At 32.3% G+C, this 26,225-nt stretch overlaps 1 protein-coding gene across 2 annotated transcripts; it reads right to left on the bottom strand.

Annotated features, from left to right (window-relative positions):
- Positions 1–12,298: 12,298 nt before the first annotated feature.
- On the bottom strand, positions 12,299–20,244 carry LOC136274377 (uncharacterized). 2 transcript variants are annotated; one of them, XM_066080989.1, is made up of 2 exons: positions 20,055–20,244; positions 12,299–14,191 (listed from the first exon to the last, which is right to left on the bottom strand). In XM_066080989.1, exon 2 carries the CDS (start codon positions 14,155–14,157, stop codon positions 12,481–12,483), a length of 1,677 nt encoding a protein of 558 aa, XP_065937061.1. In that variant the 5' UTR covers positions 14,158–14,191; positions 20,055–20,244; the 3' UTR covers positions 12,299–12,480. The 2 variants fall into 2 exon arrangements, with proteins under 2 accessions (XP_065937061.1, XP_065937062.1); XM_066080990.1 differs by lacking the exon at positions 20,055–20,244 and adding an exon at positions 14,435–14,780.
- Between the last annotated feature and the right edge of the window lie 5,981 nt (positions 20,245–26,225).

Below are 26,225 nucleotides of genomic sequence, written 5' to 3' on the forward strand. Positions count from 1 at the left end.
ACACCCATGTAAAATTGTTGATCATTTCTGAGATACAAATGATTGAATATTTTAGGGGCCAGCCCTCTAGATCCTTAATGGGGACAGAAATTCGTGTTTTGATAAGTGGAATCAATTTAAATCATTTATTCAAACATTTTCTCTTCTATGATGTCTAACAAAATATGTATACTTCTCTGGTTATTTTTCGTCAAAGTTTAAGTACTTTAGCCCCTAAAAATCCCTAATTACGTAATAAATGGGCGTGGCAATGATTTTTGCAAATAGATATTGGTACGATCAACAACTTTGCTTCTATAATGCAGTACAAAATCTTTATCGTTTTTAAGTTACTTGTAATAGGGTTTACGAGTGCCTTGGCCCCTAAAAAAAGGGGCCAGCCCCTTTTTCTTGATTTGTTTGAAAAGGTCTTGAGAATACAAATATTTTTTGTTCTTACACCCATGTAAAATTGTTGATCATTTCTGAGATACAATTTATTGAATATTTTAGGGGCCCGCCCTCTAGATCCTTAATGGGGACAGAAATTCGTGTTTTGATAAGTGGAATCAATTTAAATCATTTATTCAAACATTTTCTCTTCTATGATGTCTAACAAAATATGTATACTTCTCTAGTTATTTTTCGTCAAAGTTTAAGTACTTTGGCCCCTAAAAATCCCTAATTACGTAATAAATGGGCGTGGCAATGTTTTTTTTCCTAATAGATATTGGAACGATCAACAACTTTGCTTCTATAATGCATTACAAAATCTTTATCGTTTTTATGTTATTTGTAATAGAGTTTATGAGTGTCTTGGCCCCTAAAAAAGGGGGCCAGCCCCTATTTCTTGATTTTGTTGAAAAGAACTTTCGATTATCTACCACTTTTGGTATATATGTTTTAACAAAATATCAACTCATAAAAAGATACAGATCAAAACGTATGAAAAATTTGATTCGAAATTCGTACCCAATTTTCGAGCCTAGGCGAGCTCATAGAAATGGCGCCACTGGCGCCAAAAAACTACATTGTGCACAACTTCAACCTATGGTCTACCTATCCTGAAAATTTCATATTCCTATCTCTGATAGTCTCTGAGTTTATGTCTGCACAAAATGGGTCGTAAAAACTGACAAAATCGGCCGTAAATCGGAACCGGAAGTGCCGATTTCAAAATTTTAAAAAACTTCTAGAATTATGACCACTGGCTACCATCTGAGAAAAAATGGTCGAAATCGGCCGAATGGTTTTCGAGAAATCGCGTGCACAAAATTCGTGGAAAAAAATAATAATAATAATAATAATAAGAAACAGTACGAAAACAATAAGGTCTTCCGTTGGAAACGGAAGACCTTAACTAGAGCAAAGCTCGTTGCAAAGCAACGAGTGGGTCTTCCGTTAATGTCGGATGTAAAGCTGGAAGTTCCTGTAAGAAGCAGAGCTCTTAAACCAATAACAAGAGTAACTAAAATAAAAAGATGAAAAAAAATCGAATTATTCCTGGTACGACTTAACAAAATCCAAATGATTTTATGTACAACTTAACAAAATCCTTCCTGATTTCAAGAACGACTTAACAAAAAAAATCAAAATGTGTTCATGTACGACCTAACAATTATTTTTGGTACGAGTTAACTTTACTTTGAACATTAAGCTATTTTTTAAACCAAGGACGCGGAATCAAAATTTCCGGAACATTCAATTTTTAAACCCTGATATCTCTGTAATGCATCGTCCGATTAAAAAACGGATTTCAGTTTTGAACTTAGCATGAAAATTACTGTAAGATAGGTATGTGAAATTTTTAAAATTGAAAAACATGAAAAAACCAAAAAATTGGTTTTGCTTCCGGTTTCGACCGGAAGTGTCCGAATTGAGTTTCCAGCCATATGTCATAAGTAAAACGGTATTTCTACCTAATCTGTAAATCTCATAGCTTTATCTTAAATCAAAAATGAGAAAAGCACCGGACAAAATCACTTTTTAAAACTTGAAAAACGTCAATATCTGACGAATTTGATGACGTCATCAAATAATTTTTTCATATCATAGAGATCTTTTAGATACACATTAAAGGTGTAAATTTCAAAACAATCGATGCAAGCGTTTTTGAAATATTTGAGTTGGAAAAAAAATAAAAAGAATAATAATAATAAGAATAAGAAAAAAAAGAAACCGTAGAAAAACAAAAGGGTCTTCCGTTGGAAACGGAAGACCCTAATAAAAAGAAACAATAGAATAACAAGAGGGTCTTCCGTTGGAAACGGAAGACCCTAAAAAGAAACCGAAGAAAAACAAAAGGGTCTTCCGTTGGAAAACGGAAGACCCTAATAAGAAAAGTGAAAAAGAAACAATAGAATAATAGAAGGGTCTTCCGCTGAAGACGGAAGACCCTAATAATAATACATGTACATGTACCGTATTAAGAACCGTACAAAAACAATAAGTCTCCAAATTTCATTCGGGAGACTTAATAATAAAGATTAAATAGAGATAAGATCATCAAACATCAATAATTTAAAGATAATTGACAATTTCTGATTCTAAGGGGGTCAGGATGACCCCTTAGGGTCATGACTTACATGCCATAATGATCTGATGCGCCTGCATGACCTAAGGAGGAATAATATCTTTGGATTAAGGTGGGGATCTCAATGGTTTTTATGAGATTTAATAATTTCAGGAAGAGCACTTGGGATCATGACCTACATACCATCTTAAATGCCTTGAACAAAGAAACAATAATATAATATGTTCATGATATATGATTCAATTTAAGAACCTTATATAGATCAATCATCTGTTTTGTAATACTTCCTATGTATATATACATGTACATGTATTTAAAGTTTGTGTTTTGTTCTATACTGTTCATGTTCATGACTGTAGTATGGCTTAGTCTTATTTTAAATTACATTAAAAAATTGTCAAATATATAACTTGGAACCCCCACTCCCAAACAAACTCAAGTATAAACTGTTCTCCCCCCCCCCCTCCCTTGTCGAATGATCTATTAAAATCAAAATATAATTTGGGTGTCTAAAAGCTTTTATAAACTGGTAAAAAATGTTATTCTTAAAAAAAATTATATTACACCTTGCATAATTGACAAATGATCTATTGAGATATGATCAGAGGTCATATTTCTACCTTGGGATCAATAAGTAGTATTCATTGACAAGTTAAAATTAATAACAATAAACGATTCAAATTATAAATGTTTATACTCCACATTCACCCCCCTCCCCCAATCTAACCTGGTTATAAAGATTCAGTCTTCTTAATACATTCTTACATGTGTACAGTAGCAAATTTTAAATCCTTTCTTGATTGCTTTTTCTCTCGTGATTCACATTTACATTTTGGAAATTGCTTAATTCAGTTTTTAAGATTTATAAACAAAATGTTATATGCATCACTTCCATGTGTATTCGCCTATTTGGGGCAATTGTAAAGTCTCCTAAACAAAACAGTGACATCATTAGGCTAGGATTTACCCACATGGATCAAACACTACTGTATAACATATGAATAAGATAAAATACATAATTATTTCTAGTTCTAAAATGTCAGGGTGTCTCCAAGGGGGCATAATCTACATACAATTTTATGCGCAATGACACAAAGAGCAAAAATAAATTACCGGTATATGGTTTAGGGATGAGGATCTCAGATCTCAGAAGTTAACAAAATATACAGTGTATCATATCATTTCCTATTTCATAAAGGCAGGGGGGGGGGGGGGGGGTTAAAGACAACACCTGGGGGTCATTAATGTACTTTACACCATTTGATGCATCATAATGACATTAGAAGATATTTTGTATTTTCCTGTTTCGTGGGGTCAGAACAGTCCCTAAGGTCATGAGCTACATTGTTTTTAATGCATTATAATACATTAAGAAAGAAATACTCCTTCCTTCCTATTATAACTCATATAAAAATGATAAGTGTCTACACCTACTTACATGTAATACACAAATTTAATAAGAAATTGTTTATACAGGGTCAATATGGGGTCAACTCAATACTGCATGCAGTCTGACAAATGAAAAAAATAACTTTTGCAACTAAAATGACAGAAACTTTACAAATGCGATAGGATAGGTAACGATGATAAGCTTATTTAAATATTAAAATATGATGATACAAGTATGCTGTCAAAGGGAGATCACATTTAGAAAGTGAAAGTAGAACTTATATATGTATGCTGGCATCTCATTATATTATGCTACTGCTACTACATGTATTATGCTTACCTAAATTGGTCAACATCATAATGATAATCCAATTAAAACACAATAATGAATTCCTTTAGCTGATCTTAATTATTCCTTTTCTGCATACGAAAAACACAGACATGCATGTATGGGTGTTGCTAAAACGCGGAACGGAAAACGGAACGGAAAGCGGAACGGAATGGAAAATATCATCACGTTTATTGCTTAAAAAGGGTATAGACTGGCCAGAAACGATTTACTTTGTATCTTTTATTTATATCTAATGAATGATTATCAACACGTTGTTATCTTATTAATATTCATATGAATGTCTATCAATTATAGCATTGTATTCATTCGGCTTTAGTTGAGTACGGAAACGGAAAAATCAAATGTATACGAATTGTGAAACATTAACATGATTAAACGAGCAAATTAGCTATAACTTTTTACTTATTTTTCTTATATGGTACTGCTGGCATAACAGCGTAACGTACGCAGTTAGTGAAAGCGTTTTATGCGTGTTTTGAGTATTTTTATATTTCAAATATGATGTACATGTATATACTTACATCAAAATTGAATTTTCTGTGTTCTAGACGATCTTTTATCATACAGATGATACAGTATCATTGAGATGGAAGAAAAAAACCCGTAGGACTGACGACATTAAAAATTAAAATACAGTTAACATTAAAATACCCGGTAATTTGTGAGACTAGTAATTTGTGAAACTAGTATTTTTAGCAATGCAATTTTGTTTACGTTTGCATTACTAAGCAGTTGTTTATTCCAGCAGCTATATACATATGATCCGAATAGAGAGCTCTAGAAGTTGCCTGGTTTGATTTTCCGATTATATATTGGGACTATAGTCTGTCGATCCCAAAATATTCATGCAGCACATTTGGACGATTTATAATGGAAAATGTTGACATCTTTTCTCCATTTGGAAGTCACTCAGAAGACCTTGCACAATTTTTCAACACTATCATCCGGGTCTGTTGAAATGCAAAACCCCGTAGACTTCTTTATTTTTAGCCATGTATTTATACCAGCTGATAAGCTAGAGAGGACGTTTTAAAGAAAGAATAATGAGAATGTTTAATGCTTCTAAAAGAGAATCGCTTGAACCCTGAGGTATATATAAATATACAGCAAAAAGTGAATCGAGGATATTTTGGGACAGAATATAGTGGTCAATGCATGTACTGTTAATTTTGAGGAAATAAATATTCTTGAATAAATAATCTAATATTGCTAATCTTTCAAAACAAATTAAAAAGGTACATAAAGTATATCGTTTTAGCATGATTAACAAATCTATGAGGTAAATAACATTAGATAAGATTTTCCGTTTTCCCTTCCGTTCCGCTTTCCGTTCCATTTTCCGTTCCGCGTTTTAGCAACACCCATGTATATATATACATGTAAACCCATCTAATCGAAGAGCTGGGTAAAACTAGTACCCGCTAATGAGACATGCAGACCTGTGTTGTGTACGTAACTTCAGACAAAGATCATTCATTTGTAACATGCATGTATTTTTATGACCTATTCTTCAAATCCACTTGCACTATTTTATTAGGTAAATAACAGCTTTAAGGTGGTGCAGGACACCTGCATATTGTAATGTACATGTATACTTTCTATTGAGATAAACAATAAAGTATATTAAATATTGATTAAATATTTACCCCCCAAATAATGTTACCTAACATTGAAGCGCAATGGGTTTGAGCGTTTACATGTCTGTAAGAGCATTGGGGTCCAAGGTGTATTTTTGGTAATTTTACAATTGATATAAATGAATTTTCATGGGGGGGGGGGGGGGGGGGTCTGGACCCCTCACTCCCACCCCTTCTCTAAATCTGTGCACACGATGATGTTCATGTAGGCACACAGAAGCAAATCTAAAACCGGCAACCGCCACGGGGAGGGGGCATGATTTAATTTTTAATTTTGTTTGTAATAATTATGTAGACCATTATACTTTCTATGACATAAAATGTTAAGATTATTGATTAACTGAAAATTCACTGCAAACAGTTCTACCCCAAATTGCACATAAAGTGCTGCTCATGTCACGATGTGTATTATCATATGGGAAGGGATCTCATCCTTCAGTTATGAAAATTATAAATTTTAATTGTATTACCGGAGCTTGCATATAGCCTTCATTTTTAATTAAACTGGTACAAAACAGTGTTATTTAGGGGCAAACACATGGTGCGGGTATTACTGTCTAATGACAGCATCTAGTTATTTTTTGTTAATGCAATATTGTTTTCTTATTGTTTTCTATACCCCTCAAATTTTGTCACATATCCAGACGAGTCAAACGTTACATCACGTTTATTTCTTTTTCAATACTATTCATGCGTAAATTAGAACAGAAGCTACAAAATGCACATTTTGGTGCTTTCCAAGTCGGTTTTTATTTGATACCCTCTATTTCAGGTCAGATATTCATCACAGACACAAAAGTAAAATAATTCATGCAAGAAAATCGCTCCACTGAAAGATACATGCGGTGTTTATATGTCAAAACTTTTCTATGTACCCTGGTTTTAAATATCCGTTCTCTATTAGCAGTCAGGTGTAACCCAAACTTTTTAATTCTCTCATTTTTCTTTCTTTACACAACACTACGACGGTAATGAACAATACCTGTATATCATGTAACCGTAAACACTTGCACAATACTACAGCAGTACGCAAGGTCACCTAGAGACAATGTGCATGCTATTATATATTACGATTACCTAAGCAGACTGTCTCAAACAATACCTTACACAACATTACCTAAATATCATTTACATGCTATTACCTAGCCAGACGTACACAAAAATACCTAACACAGCATTACTTGTTCTCAGTATTGTACAAGATCACATGGATACAATGTACATAACATTCATCATTACCTTGACCGACTGTAGATAACGTTGCAGTAGACCGACTGTAGATAAAGTGCCCTTGTTCACTGTGCATAACATTTCTTTGGCATACTGAACCTACATTACCAGTACAGATATTACAGATAATTACCATGAGAGACTGTAAACAAATATATTTGTATTCAAATAAGCTTGACAAACTATATTCAATGTTCCAGTTTTGACTGTAATGGTCAAAACCCTCCCTCGACCCTTTCCTATTCCAAACAAATTGCTATTTTAGAGAACATTTTCTATCAGAATCATTGGTTACCTATATTTGTTTATAAAAAGAATACACCTTTTTACAAACACACAATCTATGATGATCTGTGAAAGCAAAGAAAATAACCAACAATGGCAGATAACATGTAAAGACAAAGATTTGTGTTCTTTTCTCATTTATAGTGAATGTGCCAATTCAGACACTGAGATTTCAATTTACTCCTGCACAAAGTTTCATTCAAATAATTCGATCATGATTAGTGCACTACATTAATGTACACTTGAAATTCAATACCCCTCACATATTGCCATATATTTAGCAGAGCCGAATGGTGCTTCTTTTAACCAATTGTCATTCTTTGGAAAGCGTGTATAAATTAGAAAGAAACTTTAAATAACACATGTCCTGTGCATTCGAAACCTATATTTAATTTAATATCCTCCAGTTCAGGCCAGATATGCATTAAACTTTTAAAAGTGAAAGAGAACATGCAAGGAAATCGATTTAATATGACAAAATGAACAAAAATTGTGGATTAATAAATGAAGTTTGTATGCAAAATAAAACAAAAGTTTCCATTGATTGGAGGTTGGATCAAACAGATATCCATTAGGGATAGGTGTTTTTGTGTTGCACTGAAGGATATCTGCACAAACATATCCTGTTCTTATATGTGATACCTGCATTCTGCATCTAATCCAAAACTTTCCTCTTCTCGTCTTTTCTTTACTTTTTTCTATCTGCTATATCTTTTCAGACTTTTCAGACTTCTCTGTCTCTTTTGTATCTGTTTGTTTACCTGACTGACTCTTCTTGTTTCTTTCCTTCTTTTTGATCGATACACGTATTGATGACATACAGCAATTTAAAAATATATTTTCTATAATTTATTGATGAATTAAATTACTGCTGCATTATATTTCAATCTGTTAATTTTAACGATAATCAACATACGATTCAATACATTTTTAAGCAAATTTAAAACTGAAGAATATTTATCTAAAATGTGATACTATACTAAGTATACAAACCTTAATACTTAGAACGTGTAGGCCTTTGTAATTTATCGTCTACAAATTTTACAATAACTTTGGATGTTTGAACACTAGTTTCCTATACATAATTATCATAAATTGAAATGCCTGTACATAATATTGCCGATATTGGTGTAATTTAGATAGGCTAGATATACCTTACTTTATACAAGGTATTGATATGACCTTCAAATACTGTCCTTATCTAAACTGATCATAAAAACACAATATTTACATAAACTGGAAAGATTGTGTAACGTTCATAGACATATGCAATTTTATGCCACCTACCTACAATGTTAGACTTTTTTTTTTACAAGACAATGGTAATAAAAAAAATCAAAATAATCGGTTAAAAGGAATAACCCATGGATTAAATGTAAGAAATTGCAGATAAATACAACTACAAATTGTAAAGAAACATTTGTTGGAGCTACATGAAGGTTTAATTAAATTGAGAAGTCGAAATTTGTGTTATCTTACAGCCGCATTTAGTGATTTCATTCCAAACTTCATGGTTTTCTGTTTACCTATGCTCGACTGTGTTGATTTAAGATAACCTTTATTTGCTAGCAGTCATGTATAATCGTAAATCTTGATAGCTGTCTTATTCTCTCTCTTTCTCTCTCTCTCTCTCTCTCTCTCTCTCTCTCTCTCAGCTTGTGTATTTTTTTTTCATTAGTATTTGAACGACTTAAATCGTTTGGTATTAATTGGCTTTTTTATGCAACTAAAACAATAAATTAACAAATGATATTTAGAGCAAAAGAACATAAATGTGTGCACGTGAGAGCTTATCTATATAAACACTAGTTGATTACTTGATTACTATGATAACTCGATTCAAAGTCTTTCTGATGATCCAAATAATTATAGTTTGCACATTTCATTTAAAAGGCAGGACAAATAACAATCAAAACAACAGATTGATCTTTCGGATTGGCTATCTTAAGTGACGTAAAAACGCTACACCAAAAAAGAACTTGAAGAAGAACAAAATATTTCATAGTTTATTTTAAATAAATTCTGCCTCTACTGTTTCAAAGGATTTTATTTAATCAATGTAATTTGTGAATGATTACAATATTGTATCCTCCGAAGATCTGATTCAGAGATGGTTATTGTTCACCGCCTCTTGAATAGAACAGAGTTTCATGCATGCGTTGTGTATATTAAGGAAACAATTTTTCCCCTATGGTGAAGTTTCATTTCAGAATTTGAACAAAGCAAAACATTTTGTGACATTACATGTTGGTTAAAATGAACAAAATGGAGTCTACCATTATTTTTTTCTCCAACAAGTATTTGATGTAAGAAAAATTACATTGATATTGGCCACCCTAACAGATGATAATTTTGAGCACATTGAATCAAAAATAATGGTTATACAATGGCAGGGCAGTATCACATTCTAAAGAATATTTTAAACAATTGAATTAGATTTTATTCAAAACTATAAGAATCAATCTCTCAAACATGCAATAATGTATACACTTAACACATTCTACATTAATTTCTGTTGTTACTATAATTTTCAACAGAACTATTTCTATAAGACACTAAAGCTATCTAGTGGGACGTTTAGTATGTATCGAACTTAAAGCATTAAAAATTAGTAAAACTGTCAAATCTATAAAGAACATAAAAAATGAAGCAAAATGTTTTGGTAGAGGCCAACTTTGCGGCCAGGCCAATGTTTGAGACCAAGCTCCAGGATCATGAAACAATCTTAGACTTAATTCAAAAATGTACACGTTCTTAATATCTCTCAATTGGAAATACTGACACAAATGATATGCTTTTAAAAGTGTCTTGATATAAATTTGTTAATTACAAATTTCAATTGGCATATTATGATATTAAAAACAATCATTAAATGTCTGACTGAAATTTTGACTTGAGTCTGAAAATGCTTCATGATCCTGAGGCCAGGCCTACATTAAGAGCCAAGCCAAATTCCAGGCAAAAAGTAAGGGGCAATCCGATCATGACGCCAGGCCACGACAGTAGGACTAGACCAGGTTTTAGAGTATGCCGAAAAAAAACCCAGTAAACAGAAATTAAGAATTGCCCCCAGTTTACCCAATTTTGGGACAGTCATCGTAAATGCGTTATTTGGTGTCCTTTGGGGGTTATACAGTTTGTAATTATTGCAAACAAAAATTACATATCAATGCAGACGAATTTGCATAAACAGAAAAGGCAAATAACGAATTTTTCTTCAATGCCTACTGCCTTCATACCAACATGATACAAAAATATTCATTGTTTAATTAGTGCCTGTTTCAGATATTGATAATGCCAACTTATTAAGAAATAATAATTTACATGTATATAGTAATTTTTTATCTGAGAAAATAATATGTGTAATATCAAACACCAATACTATTGTTGATGTAGACCACAACACTTAATGAAATATTTTGTCAAAATTTATTATCAAAAATAAACAATTTGTTTAGATTAAACATAACTGTTATCTATTTTTAATTATATTACACACATGTTGATGACAGGAAATGTTTAATGTTTTACATAACCACACTTAGACTGTTCACAGTTACGTGCTATATATATAAACACAAATAATTCACATTCAATAAATAAAACTGTCAGTTGATATATCATACTTAACACAGTCAATTACAAATAGTTTGTTCACAAATAAGATGTAAAACTTTGTTCACATATAAGATGTAAAACAATCAGTTTGTTGAAAGAACTGCAAACGGTAGCATGAAAATGTCTAGCCACCTCACTAGAAGTCGTTTTTTGATAATTGTCAAATTAAATTAACTCTTTTTAAATAATGTAAACATTTATGTACATTGTCATAAAAAATAAATGATTTTGTAAAAGAATAAAAGAAAAAACTTTGTTTTTGAGTTAAAATAGCTCATTTCATAATAGAAACTAACGAAAAACGGAATAAAAATAAAATCTTCACCCCCCCCCCCCCACGTGAAACAAAAATTTATTTCAAGGGGTTTTATTTTTGTAATTTAGCATATTCATACCAGAGGGTTTGTTGTTTCGCTTGGGGTATATGTTTAAAGACCAAATAAATAAAAAACATTTGAGAGGGGGAGAATAAAGTGAAAATGTTAAAACGATGTTCTACACCTGCAAAACAATTTGTATAATGAAAACTTCATTTTTGAATTAGACATAAGTGTCCAAATGTTGTATAAAGGTTATTATCATAAGTACAGGTTTTGTCAAAACGGTTAATGCAGAAAACCGCTGATAACCTGTTTAGTTTCTTTTAAGTGTTATAACTACAGAGAACACACCTGGCAGCCATAATGAATATCAAAGAGTTCCGTATAGAGTCACGTGATTTTCATTTTGTGTGATATACCCAGTAATATGGTAAACAAGCAGTTCCATAAAAAGCATTTTGCTTCGTAACGTTTCAAATAATAATTAACAAACATGAAATAAATTAAAAATGTAAATTTATATTTAATGTAAACAAGTGATTATTAAGTCTTGATGCACATATCGGCCGCTAATAATATTTTTCTATCTCAAAGAGACCAATTTCAATAAGGAATTTTTTTAGACCTTCCGTGAGCAAAACTTTCGTTTAAAAAATAATTATTTGAATACAATTTTTTAAAAATATAAATGAATTAGGAATTGATTATACCTTTTAGTAGATAACTTTGTTTTTTAATATCTGACAGAAATTCCGAAATATAGGTAAATATAGGCGGGACACGGGCGTTAACGTTCGCAGTTCTTTAAACATATTATCAAACAATTAATTTAATCACATGTAAATTGCCAATTTTATCTAAACGATGTTTATATATATATATATATATATATATATATATATATATATATATATATATATATATATATATATATATATATATATATATCAGCCACAGTCTATTATAATTTTAGCTTTATTAAGCTACTAACCCATGAGAATTTTGATAAATGTATTGTCATATCTTGAACCATTTGGTAATTATTAAAAACGGTTTAATTTGTAATATAAAATTTTCTTGACTAACATTACATGTAAATAAATAAACAATTATTTGATAATTATGAGCATAGTATGTTTAATTGTAATATTGTATTTTTTTCACTTTACCTGTTTCATTCTCAGCCACATAGAGGTTGTCTCTGGTGTCCACACATAAACCGTATGGGTCGTGTAAACAACAATTGTTAATGTAGCGGAGAAATCGTCCGTCCTGATCAAGAATGTGGATCCTGTCATCGAAATGATCTGCTATCATGATCCGGTTCTGGCTGTCTGTTGTGATGCCGTATGGAAAGAATGATTTCTTGGGAGAAAAGGGAGAACCAGTGTAGGTAAAACGGAGTTTCCCGGCCTGATTGACCACCACTACTGTTTTAGCGATAGGGTTAGACACACAGATATCTAGGTTCCTGTTCTCACTTATGAACTTAAAGACACCAGATGAATAGAGAGGTTGTCCTTTGTTATCATACTGAATATTTTGTTTCTCTGTTGAGCCACAGTATCGTACAACTTTTGATAGATTGTTATCTTTTTTGTCCATAGCAACCAGGAGGTCACCAGAGGGGGTACTACAGACACAGCGAGGTCCCCACTCTTGCAGTCTGATCACTGTTTGTATCTGTGTATCCTTTACTATGTTCACAGTTTTATCAATGAAATCAGTATAAACTAAATCCCCACTCCTTGTCACTGATATGCCAGATGGATCCATCCCAGAATTGGTTTTGACTGACTTCACTAGTTTCCCACGAAGATTGTATAGTCTCATGATTCTGTCATCACCACACATCCATATATCTTCATCACTCAGACAGGACACACTGCATAATCCATTTTTTTTAAAAACTGAGATACCATACTTTGTTTTTATTTCTTTGCTGATCTGTGGTACATCAATGAATGATCTGAATGGGGAAGAGGACTCGGCTCCGGGAGATTCCATGGTGTAGCCATGTTCTTCTGTTTTGATAGATAACTCTGAAAAAGAACCAAATAGTTGATGAAGCTGTTCTTTGTTGATTTTCTTAGGGGTAAAACTTGGTAGGGAAACTGTGAGTTTGGGAGGCAATCTTCTGAATTCAGCAATTCTGGATTTGTAGGCAGAAACAAGGCTGACATCATTGGAGTTAAGTAACTTCTTCATATCAGCAATGATATTTGTCATTTCAGAAATTGTGTGCGTGATTTCATCTTCCTGTTTTTTTAGGATATCTAAGTGTTTGGAGTCCATTTCATCATAATCTGATTTCAGTTTCTTTATAATGGTGTCTATTTCTCTTTGCAAATCTTCCCCATTTTTGTCAATGGCTGTCTTCAATTTCTGTGAATTTTTGTTCATAGCAGCTTTCTGAACTTGGATGTAAGATGCAATCTCTTGATATTTAGGAAAAATTAATGTTTCTAGTTCTTGTAAATTTCTTGTAATGATTTCTTTTTTTCTGTCGATGCTTTCCTTTATCTCATTAAATTTATGACCATGATGTTCTTTAGAGGAAGCACATGCTGCACAAGTAGGCATATCACATTGTTCACAGTAAAGTACACTCATGTTTAAAGAATGTTTTGGACATTTAGGTGTAGATCCAATCTTTTCAAATGGCACCACTTTGTGTTCTTTGGATTGATCTGAGAGATGTTCCCCCACACATGCTTTACACAGATGTATGTGACAAATGTCACAGTACATAGGGGGGCCCGGGGTCTCGCAGAGATGACACCGTAACACATCCTGGGCCCAACGCTGGTCCATACTTAGATTCTTTGATTGTAATTTAAGAGATATTCTGGAAAAAAAACGATCACTTATAGCTCAACTCTACTGCAGTACAGTAGATAGTCAATCAATATTCATAGAAGGGATTGTAAAATCTTGATAATTAATGTCAAAAGTGCCCATGTTAACTTTAGGGGTTTAGCGTTTCTTTATTTGACTTCAGTTCTAAAGACATGTTCTTATTTCTTTTTTTTTCAAAAATATGAAGTTTATTTTTGAAATATTTAATGAAATTATTAATCATGAGCCAAACCTCTCTATCCAACATGGCGATTACAATATTTCTTCTTCCTAGTCTTGTTGGCCTATGTGATCATCACGTGATTAACTATTATTATATTGCAGGGGTGAATTTCAAGGTATCACACCCGGTCCGGTAATCGACCAATCAAAATGAACTTAGATTGTAGTTTCTTATAAACTTCCGAATTATGCTTTCCCTTTACTCAGTTTTAAATATTTTTGGCACCACTGATAAGGATATTTCGTGTATTTTGTTAGATGATGATATTTTTGCACAGGGACTATTTCTTTCAAGGCACATTCAGCAGCATCCTGAGGAGTGCGCAGTCTGTTTACATACAAACAGAAAACACGTTGTTTGAAGGTAGACCTGTTTGGAGCTAGATATTTTGAAAAAATGCCGTATCGTGTGCCCTTTTTTGGTGTTAACTGCTGAGATAGGTAACAAATAACATTTCCTCCGAATATTTGTCACGAGAAATACAAACTGTTTTATCCTACTGTAATGTTATATACTGAAAACAATTACCGGTGTGATACCTTGTAGAGAGCGCCTGCTACTTGACCTCATTCCCTTACAATTTTCGACAGTGAAATTGCTTAACTACGACCTGGTCTATCCTTATCTAGTTTAAGTATAGATTATCCTTATTTACAATGATCTCACGATTGTCTGTCTTTAGAAATTGCTTTAACATTAATAATATTGACCACATTTTGAGCTCTTCAGTGGATTGAAAGCTTTATCAAATTAAAAAACCCCATTTCCAATCTCGAAATAAAATATTAAACCAATTTTCTGTTTTATTTACTCCTATATTATATTGTATGTTCCAGTGTACGTACCTACTATATACATACTAGCATATTTATAAGACTCGGTTTGGTACCCTTCCTATATCAAGCAACTGTAACTAACACAAGGACCAGTTTGAACCATGCACGCATTTATGTCTTTCTGTCTATACAAAGGCTTCTATATTTTATTTACCTTTTACGTTTAAACTGAAGTTCAGAATGTAACTTAACATTACGATTTATGCCATTTCAACGATAAATAATTATTTGACCGCATTGGCATGACATGAAATAAAGTTTTTTCTAAATCGCGCTATCCATGTGCACGAAAATCTTGTACCGTATATACATGTAACAGCTTTGTCACGAATTCTTGTCCATACCAAGTTGTAGGGAGGGAGTTGGGATGGGGGGGGGGGGCTTTAAACATTCAATCTATATTCTTTTTTGTTTTCCATTTTATTTTAACAATTTCGTCTTTTTCCTCATCTACAGATACGCTGCCCACACTAAGATTTCACTAATGTCACGCCAGAATACTGTGGAATCAATAAATTTCGTGGAGGCCAATTTTCGAGGATTGCTTTAATTTTACAGGTTCGTGGGGACGTAATTTCGTTTGTTCTTTTGTATCTACAGAAGAAAATTTTACTTAATTATCCTTATTTATTAATTCGTGGAGGATGTTAATTCGTAGATGAGAGCTACCCACGAATTCCACGAAAATGGAGCCCGTATCATTCTATATCTCTTTTAACAACCACCCCACACCACCGAATTTCCGAAAACGATATACATACAACTTGTACAAAGCGTTTAAATTATCACAATTTTCGGGTTTTTTTATCTCATTGATTTATGAGATGAACAACCGTAGATTGGACTTTTTTTTACTCTGCGCACTCCTTTACATTATTATTGCATTTTCAGCATTAGTCTATAGTACAAAACAAACAAGTTGTTGTGTTGTCATTGAAAGATAGTAGGATATATTTATTGTCATAAAATTACATCATTTACATCATTCAGGTTTTAGCGGTCCTGGTTGACGCTTTGGATAACCTCATATATATACCTCATGTACGTTAAAGGGGCATGGTCACGATTTTGGTCAAATTCTATTTCTATGTTTTTGTTATTCACAATGCTTTAGAAATGCATTTCTAATGATTTAATAAAATTTGACAGTCATTTGTAGAGTTATAAGCAAGATACAGGGCTCACAAATCTTTGTCATGTAAACAAGGCTCGTGCCCTGTTTTTGTTTACATAGGTTCAATATACCAGTAAAAAATCTTTTTCCAGCTTATTTGTCTATCGTTTTATTTATTTTAAGCATATATAAATCGTTCCTAACTTTTAAGACTTTCGTTTTATGTTTAAAACTGAAAATTTTACTTCAACGTTCAAAATGTAAACAAACGCAAAGAATTTTAAGCTCTGTAACTCGCTTATAACTCAACAAATGACAATCAAATTTCGGTTGCCTATCAAAAATGGCTTTCTAAAGCATCGTAAATATTAAAATCAGAAAAATAATTTTTGACCAAAATCGTGACCATGCCCCGTTAAATTTATAAGATTTTAAAGGGACTTAGGCACGATATGAGATGAAAGTTTTATTTTTATGAATCAAATAATTTACTTTTGTATTTTGAATAATTCACAAAAATTTGAATGTGAGAGGTCAAGTAACAAGCAAGTTACAAGCGGGATAAAAGGGAGAGAAGCAACATCAAATTGAAACTCATATCAATACAAGACATATATAATCAATAACAAGACTTGAGCTTTTGTATTCTAACCTCTGTAACGCGCTTGTAACTCGATACTTGACTTTCAAATTATGACAATGCATTAAAAACATCCATATTGATCATATTAGACATTAAAAATGGAAAAAAAATAAATTTGAGCGCAAATCATGTCCAAGTCCCTTTAAATGAACTTTAATCCACTTTCATGATTTTGTTGCCACACAAAGTGGCACAGGTATAGGATTAAGTTGTTAGATAATGGGAATTGTGGAGATACCAATGCCGACAGACAACTTACTTCAGGCACGTAGCTTCGGGGGACTTTTTCTTGCAACAAACATTTTTCTTAGCTTCACGTTTAAGAATTATATTATTTCAGAAGCTGCCCCCCCCCCCCCACCAAAAAAATAATAATTGGGCAACAGGTACAAAATTATTGGGAAATATCGGTCTTAATGTTTTTGTTGGCATGCCAACTATTCAGATAAATCGGACAAACGTACCCGTACTTTTTAATTAATTCACCACCATATGATAACGGTAAGGCAGTATGATTCAAAACGAAAAAAGGCCCTTTTAAAATACAACTGTCATAAGTATTTGAAACTACCTTAGTTTTTATAGACATAATTAAGTTTTGTCGAATCAAGTGTCTGTCAGTCAAACTGAAACTGTTAAAAATCCACTCCCTCTAAAAAACGCACTGTAATGCGGGACTCTTACGAACTTTGGTTGCTTCCGATGTTATTTACCCGGGGACTGTAACTGTTAATGGTTGAATGATGGTATTTTGAATTACGATTGTGAAATTAGGGACTCCCACAAAAAGCCTAACACAGCTCTTAATCCAAAAATTATACAGAAATTAAATTGAAATGTTTTGTCTACAAACATTTAAATGGCAATTTTTTGCATACAGTATTAGCTGAAAAAATCTGATCAAAACTTATCATTCAAATATATTCAAAATCAGTATTTTCATATATATGTACATGTATATACTGTTATTTTCCTCATATAAATTCACACGTGTACATCGAATTGCAAAAAAAAGTCAGAAGTAAAGAAAAAAAGATTCTGACAAAATGATTCGCAGTTTTTATACAAACATGTGACTAAATAGGAGCTGGCGTATTAATGAAAACACGAAACAAAAAATCAATTATATATCTCCTTTCTTAACCAACACATGATTTCATTTCCTGCTCTGAACCGACGTTTTTACAATTTTATTTTCAGTTCTAATTTTTGCTTTGTATGACTTTAAATGTTTTTTAAATAATTACTACGTTTGAATTATTATAAATAATCATGAAAAGAGTAGGAAAAAACACGAATGTGATTACATCTTGTAGGAGATAAAAAATAATTAATCTACGTTTGCCATAAATACAAAATTTTATCATAAGAATATTTTAACATTCAGATCCGCCGAATATTTCCATTTCCCTTCATTGTTTGGTGCCTGATTTGAAATAACGTTTCGAGGTTTAATAAGTTTAGAAATTTGTTTAAGCTGCCTGTTCCGACTTGTCGGCCATTACAGTTTCAACTAATTTTCCATGCAAACCAAATTAATGATCTTACAGAGTTATAGACGTATTTACACGGAATTGATCTCCGTTCAACGTTAGAAATATTCAGAGTAAATAAAAATAAATTTTGGGCATTCAAAAAAAACCCCCCAAAATACATCATGGGAATGTTTAGAAAAGATAACCGTTTGGTTGCATCCTTCGAATGATTGGGTTTATTCATCCTGCATGTTTTGCATCGATTATAAACAACGTAAACTTTGAAGTTATTAAAGAACAAATGTACACTGATTTATTTTTGTTCTTTGAAATAGTCATGCTGTATATTTTATTTGTTATAATAGATCATATAAAATGGACAGATGTCAAAGTCGTAATACAATCATACTAGCTTCGACGTAAGGGGCCAGTTTAAACACGAGGCAAAATAACACGAAACCCTTTTATGTCGCTTATTTTGTAAATAAATTTGTACATTGTACAGCAAAAATTGTCTACAATCCGGCGGAGGGTGGTTCTAAAAAAAATGGCCGGATTAGGCAACATCAGGTTTAGAGGACATTGTTGCAAATAAGTTATAGTATATAATGCAGTAGTCATTTTTTTTTTTTTGGAAAACAATAAATCCATAACGGAATGCATACGATGGAAACACTTTTTCTATCAAATCATCGTTTTGGATAATGTTTCAAACATCCGATTAACCTGAAAAGTGCATGCTTAGCCGGTAATTGATAAACAAACATTAACAAGTCAACAACTGAAATACCTAATGGCGAGAACTGTGTTGATGCAGGGAACAATGGATAATTATTAATATAAACGAGAATTTTATAAAAAAAAAAAAAATTGACAAAATAATATGCAACTCTGTACGTGTAGTCATACAACGGGGATAACAAACGATACCGGCAGTCTTACTCCCGCAGTATTCTGAATCACTGCTTAAAAAAAAGTGGGATGAACTATAATCGAATTATCTAATTTTGGCAAAAATGCGTATTTATTTAACAAAAGACTTAACGGTATAAACTGAAATGAGTTGCTAGTTTGGATCTATATTCACATTTGTTTAAATTATTAGCAACGACAGAGAAATAGGTCGATAATTGAGTATTAATTACCTCGCAGAAGGCCGACCGATCGATAAGTGGCCGGACTACGGGAGATAACTCTCACTAATTATAAGCAGTCGGGTTTTTTTCATCGCGGCCGGTTAACAGAATAGACAGGATCCGGATTGCACAACATTTTAAAACAAAAATGATAGGAAAATGTCAAAGGGCTGAATAATGTCGAAGGATTGGACAGCATGCTGGAATACACAACATCCGGATTCAACAAGTTTCAACATGTACATTATTTTTTCATTGAAATATGGCTTAATTGACCGGGAAAACTACTGCAATGTATATTATTACACGCATACCTAGCATAACTATTTTGTCATGTGCATGATCTTGTGCATGAAACAGTTCGAAATTACACCAGATGGTGATCTGAACTATACGGGAAGAAGAAGAAGAAATATTTTCAATACCTGTTTATTCTCCAAAATGATCTCCAATTCCATTCACAACTGTTGTCATTCAAAATCACGTGAGGTAAACAAAATTTCAAATTTTGAGTCGATCTCAACTGTTATGTATCCAAGGAATCTACAATCTGATTAAAATACGGATCTCTACATAAGCGCACAGCGCCTGACAACGACCCATTGAGGGTCATGTTCTGTAACGTCATGAATGACCTTTGATTTAACCAATCAGATGGCAATTTACGCTATCCTGTAAGAGATTTTGTAATGCGTGCGGAACTCGGTAGTCATAGAAAAATTAGATGCGCACCGAAGGCATGAAAAATGGCGGCGCCCATTACAAGTCACGTTGTTGTATGTTTATAATTGTGTATTGTGTTAATTCATAAGAAGAATGGCGGAGCCCTTGTCACCTCGTCGTGTCTATTTTAACGGCAACATTTGCATTATATGTGGGTTTTGTTTTGTGCCGAAAGAATCCGACAAAACGGGAAATATAACCATCAAGAAGTACACAAATATGAAATTAAAACTGTCGAAAGAGAGACTTCAAAACATCGATATCGTAATAGGGTCAATCGTCAACTCTGACATTGAGAAAAATGGCGTATGTATAAAGTGCTACAGGGCAGTTGAAAAAGTTATTAAGTTGCGAAATGAAGTCAAAAGTTTAACAGAAAAAGTAGTGAGCGAGTAAGTTTGACTTTGCCCTCCCCTAGACGGGGTGTGTCAGAGAAGCGGGTGTTGAGAAGCCCTGTCTCATTACAGTCTACAAAATGCATAAGATTTCCAAATGTATCAACTGTTGTTCCAGTGAAGATGGAGAAGTTTAGTGATTTTACAAGACCAATCGAAGGAAGTGTGTGAATCTTCTGATTTTACCATGCACAAGATATGTAAGTAAATTTATTTTAATGTGGCATAAAGATAAAATTACACACATTTTATAATCTTCAGGTATATCATATATACTGTTGGATTGGATTGACTCATTCCATAAATTATAAAACAGTTAAATAAAAAGAAATTGCTGTTAATATTTTGTAAAGTACAGGGAAGGAAATACCATCCGTTGTTTTTCAAGTTTAATTTAGTTTCTGTGAGTGAAATAAACAAACAAGCCTTGGATATTGTGCATAAAAAAAACTATGGTTATATAAAACAAATTGCTTTTAAAACTGTGAACCATCTAGTTTATGTTACACTTTTTATTTATCCTATACTCTGGATAAGGTATACATATAATACATGTATACCTGGGATTCTCAATAATAAAACAATAATTTGAACAAACCATTATGTAACTTGCTTTAACATTAATATTCTTGAGTTGCTAAAATCTACCACCAAATAATTACAAATATTGAACATGTTGAATAACAATTTAAAATATGGGGTTTATTTTCACTTAAGTCTTTATAAATAAGCATGATTAACTGTTTATTTTATAAATAGGTGTACAACCATTTGCGACATCTGTATTGACAGTTAATGCACCACCTTCTCATTGTGAACCAGGGAACCAACCAACAAGGAGGGCACTTTTTTCCTCTGAGAAGAAGGATTCTGATAAAATTGGTAAAATTCAGGTAAGATTTTTTATTTAGTTAACTTTTCATTCAGTTTAGTTTGAAGATACATTAATTTGTAAATTTCTGTTTCAAATTATCATAAAACAAAATATGTTTTCTACAATTCAATAAAATTCTGGTAGTAAAAAAAAATGTTTATGCTATTAGACCACTTTTGGAACAGAAATAAATTTACATATTTTGAATTGTTTTTACTACTAACACTTCATTTAATTGCTACAGTTTAATTCCAAGCATGGTTACTGTTTTGCTTAAATCATTGTTACCATTTTGCTTAAAACAATGCAGAATAATGTTATTGATGCAGTTTTTTAATTCAAACTAGAAGAAGATAAAAAAAACAAGAGTTGTATTGAACATTTACTGCATTTAGAAAAATTGTAGTTGATTTCCTTATTAAATGTTCTTTTTGTAAGTTTTTGTAGTTTTGCATGTTTTTATTAATTGAGCAGATACTGAATTTGTACAGGTTCTTGCAACAACTGCAGAAATTTGGTAAGATTTTGTTTTATAAATCAATTAAGTTTTTATTTATATTACCTTGTTAAGAGTACATGTACTAGTAATTTAATACACATTTTAAAGATGCTATTTCATTATGTCTATATCATTATGGTTTAATAAAGTTTGAATCTGATTAAAATGTATATTTTCTTATGTACTTGAGCTATTAAAGCTGCTTGGTCCGATTTTATATCAAATTTTATGCACGCTTTTAAACGATGGTTATGTTAAGTATATGTATAAAAATAGACCTTACAGTAGTTTTCCCAGTCAATTAAGCCAAATATCAATGAAGAAAAATACGTACAAAATTTGCTAACAAAACAAACGACATAAAAGGGTGCCGCGTTATTTCGCCTCATGTTAAAGTTCACCCCTGACGACGAGACGGGTATGGTTGTATTACGACTTTGACATCGCTTTAAATAAAGGTCGAAATGATCAGACGAATTACAAATAAACATGTGTACGTTTTGTTCCCTAATATTTCTGAAGTTTGCTTTCTTTGCAATCGATGCATACATGTAGCATGCGGGTTAAATAACCCCAATTATTCGGGGGACGAAACCAAACGGTTTCCTTTTCTAAACATTCCCGTGATGCATTTTGGTTTGTTTTTTCGTTTGCCCAAAAAGAAATTATTTTTATTTACTTTGAAAGGAGACTGATTCTGCTGGTGTAAATAGAGAAAGTCCATAACTTTCTAAGATAAATGGTTTGTATAGAAAAATGATACTGTAATAACAAAAAATCGCACCAAGCAGCTTTAAATATGGTTTGTAACTTATTAAGTTCTTTTTGTGTAAATGAAAAATATACAAAACTGTCTTTTCTTCATGTTTTAGATCATTGACTACTTCCAAAGTGGTGCCAAGTCAAAATGGATAAACGATGAACTTCAGAAAAAGTACTGTTATTAAGTGTTATTTCGTGAACAGGATGTTGAAGACTAGCTGCAGGTCTGTAGCTTCCGGTCTGAAAAATGCGGATGGACGACCTGGGAGCTACAGGGCCTCCCATTGAAAAAAATGTATATTTAATGCGCAGAAAAACGTGCGTTAGTTTTGGACAGATTTACCTTATTTATATGCAAATTCTGTGAAAACAATTAGTACCATTAAATTATTCATGCAATTTACTACTGATATCGCCTCTTATTTGCCTCAGACTTTCTCCGAAACACGCTACCGACCTCGGAAAATCAAGTATGTTGAATTTACATCGAGATCGAGAGTCGCCATTTTAACATGTAAAGAAAGTGCACCACGTCAATTTACGGGACGGGTGATGGTGTTTAAAAGACTAAATGAGGTAAGTGAAGAGACGATATCAGTAATAAATTGCATGAAGAATTGAATGGTACTAATTGTTTTCACAGAGTACAAAAAGTGAGTTGATTGAAAGAAGGTATAGAAATTTAACTGAAAATAAAATCGTTATCAGGTTCTGCTCAATTTGCACAATGACATCAACCTAAAATATATCTAAAGCACATTATCAAATCAGTTACATATACTACACAATGTCATTATTTCTTCAGAGACATGACATAATATAGTGTTTAAGCTTAAGCTATACAATGACTCAAGTCATAATATGGCAATTATTAATAACATCATCCAATCAGAGAATAATTTTAATTATAAATTTACCAGTACCAATGATAAAACAATATAATTTCATTTAGATTTTTATATTTTTGACCAAAGAGTACCTTAAAAATAATTTTAATTATAATTTGTTAATGCAATATTGTACTCTAATTGCTTTCTATACCCCTCAAATTTTGTTATATATCAACTGAGTCAAGCTTTACATCACGTTTATTTTTTTCAATACTATTCATCCGTACATTTCAAAAGAAGCTACTTAAGACACATTTTGTGCTTTTCAAGTCGGTTTTTACTTGATATCTTCTATTTCAGGTCAGATATTCATCACAGACACAAAAGTGAAATAATTCATCCAAGAAAATCGCTCCACTGAAAGACCCATGCTAAAAAGTTGACGAGGTGTTTATATGTCAAATCTTTTCTATGTTACCCTGGTTTTAAATACCCGTTCTCTATTAGCACTCAGGTGTAACCCAAACCTTTTAATTCTCTCATTTTCTTTCTCTTTACACAACACTGCGACAGTAAGCAACATTACCTGCATATTGAGTAAATATAACACATAGCCAGACCGTCTACAACATTACCTTACACAGCATAAACCCTACACATCTGCACGATACTATACAGCAGTACACAAGGTCACCTAGAGACAATGTGCATGCTATTATGTAATACTATTACCTAGCCAGACCGTTTACAACAATACCTTACACATCATTACTTATACTAATTAGTATACTAATCACATAGAGACATCGTGTATACCATTCAATATTAGTTTGACTGATTGAAGATGATGTTACCAGTGCACATGTACACTGTGCAGAGCATTTCCTCGACATACTGAACTAACATTACTTCTACCTTTACAGACATTACGCATTATTACCCAGACAGACTGTTTTCAAAATGTATTTATATTGAAATAAATCGATAAACTAGTTTCAATATTCAGTTCTCAATGTTACTGATCCCTTGCACCTTTACTCTTCCAGGAACATTTCTCTTTTAGTTGACTAAATTCTGTCGTAGACTTATTGTCCACATTACTCGTTTTAAGCAAAATAAAAAAAAAATTTACAAACACACAATCCTCGATGACCTGTGAAAGCAAATAAACTAACAAACAATGGCAGATGATGTTAACACAAAGATTTGATTTCATTCGTCGATTATTAATGTAAAATTTCAAACAGTTTGACCGTGAACTACATGTGCCCTTTCGAAATTCAATATTCCTCACGTCTTTTCTTGAAAAATGTACCTCCCGGATTTATTTGTCATTTATAGGAAAGCATGCGTTTATTAGAAAGTAAGATTCAAAGGACACATCTTTGTAAATTACAAGTCAATTTTCTTTTCAAATTTAATATTCTCCATTCCAGGTCAGATACTCATTATAGACATGAACGTAAAAAAAATTAATGCAGGAAAATTTTGCACTGAATGAATTATGCAGACAATTTGAAAAGCTGTTTAAATGTCCTATCTTTTCTATGCTACCTTGAATTTAAATAACCATTTTCTATTAACAGTCAGGTGTAACCACAACCTTCTATTTTTCTCCTTCTTTTCTATCTCTCTTTACTACACGGCAATAGTAAGCAACCTTACCAGCATATTATGATTATACACAATACTACCTAAACAGACTGTTCACAACAAAATTTTACACAATAATACCTGCATATTATGATTGTACACAATATTACCTAGACTGACTGTTCACAACAAAATTCTACACAAAATTACCTGCATATTATGATTGTACACAATATTCCCTGTATATTATGATTGTAAACGATATTATCCAGATAGACTGTTAACAGCAAATTGTCGCGCAACATTACCTGCATATTATGATTGTACACAATATTCCCTGTATATTATGATTGTACACAATATTGCTCAGCCAGACTGTCAACAAAATCTTACACAACATATTATGCATATTATGATTGTACACAATATTACCCAGCCATATTGTCCATAACAAAATCTTACACAACATATCATGCATAATATGATTATACACAATATTACCTTAATGTACAGTTCACAACAAATCTACCACAACATCACCTGTATATTATGATTGTACACAATAAAATCCATATTGTCCACAAATAAACCTTACACAACATCACTATACTATTATTGTACATAATATTACCCAGATTATCCACATTAACATTTCATGCATATTATGTACAAAATTTATGTACACAGACTGTCCAAGGCTATTATTTCAAGTGCTCCTAAGAACATTCTATTTTTGCTGATAAATCAATCATTAAATAAATTCAATTCTATCATTTATATATTGATAAAATACACGTATTATGTATTAAGTAAACTGCTAGCTATATAGTACTGTGTCTTCTTTTGTTACTGCATTGAACAAAGTCAGGAACCAACTTCCAACTTATAATGGGGGGGGGGGGGATTCGTGTTTCAGCTGC

This window comes from Magallana gigas, chromosome 4, assembly GCF_963853765.1.
Source record: "Magallana gigas chromosome 4, xbMagGiga1.1, whole genome shotgun sequence".
Lineage (NCBI taxonomy): Eukaryota > Metazoa > Mollusca > Bivalvia > Ostreida > Ostreidae > Magallana > Magallana gigas.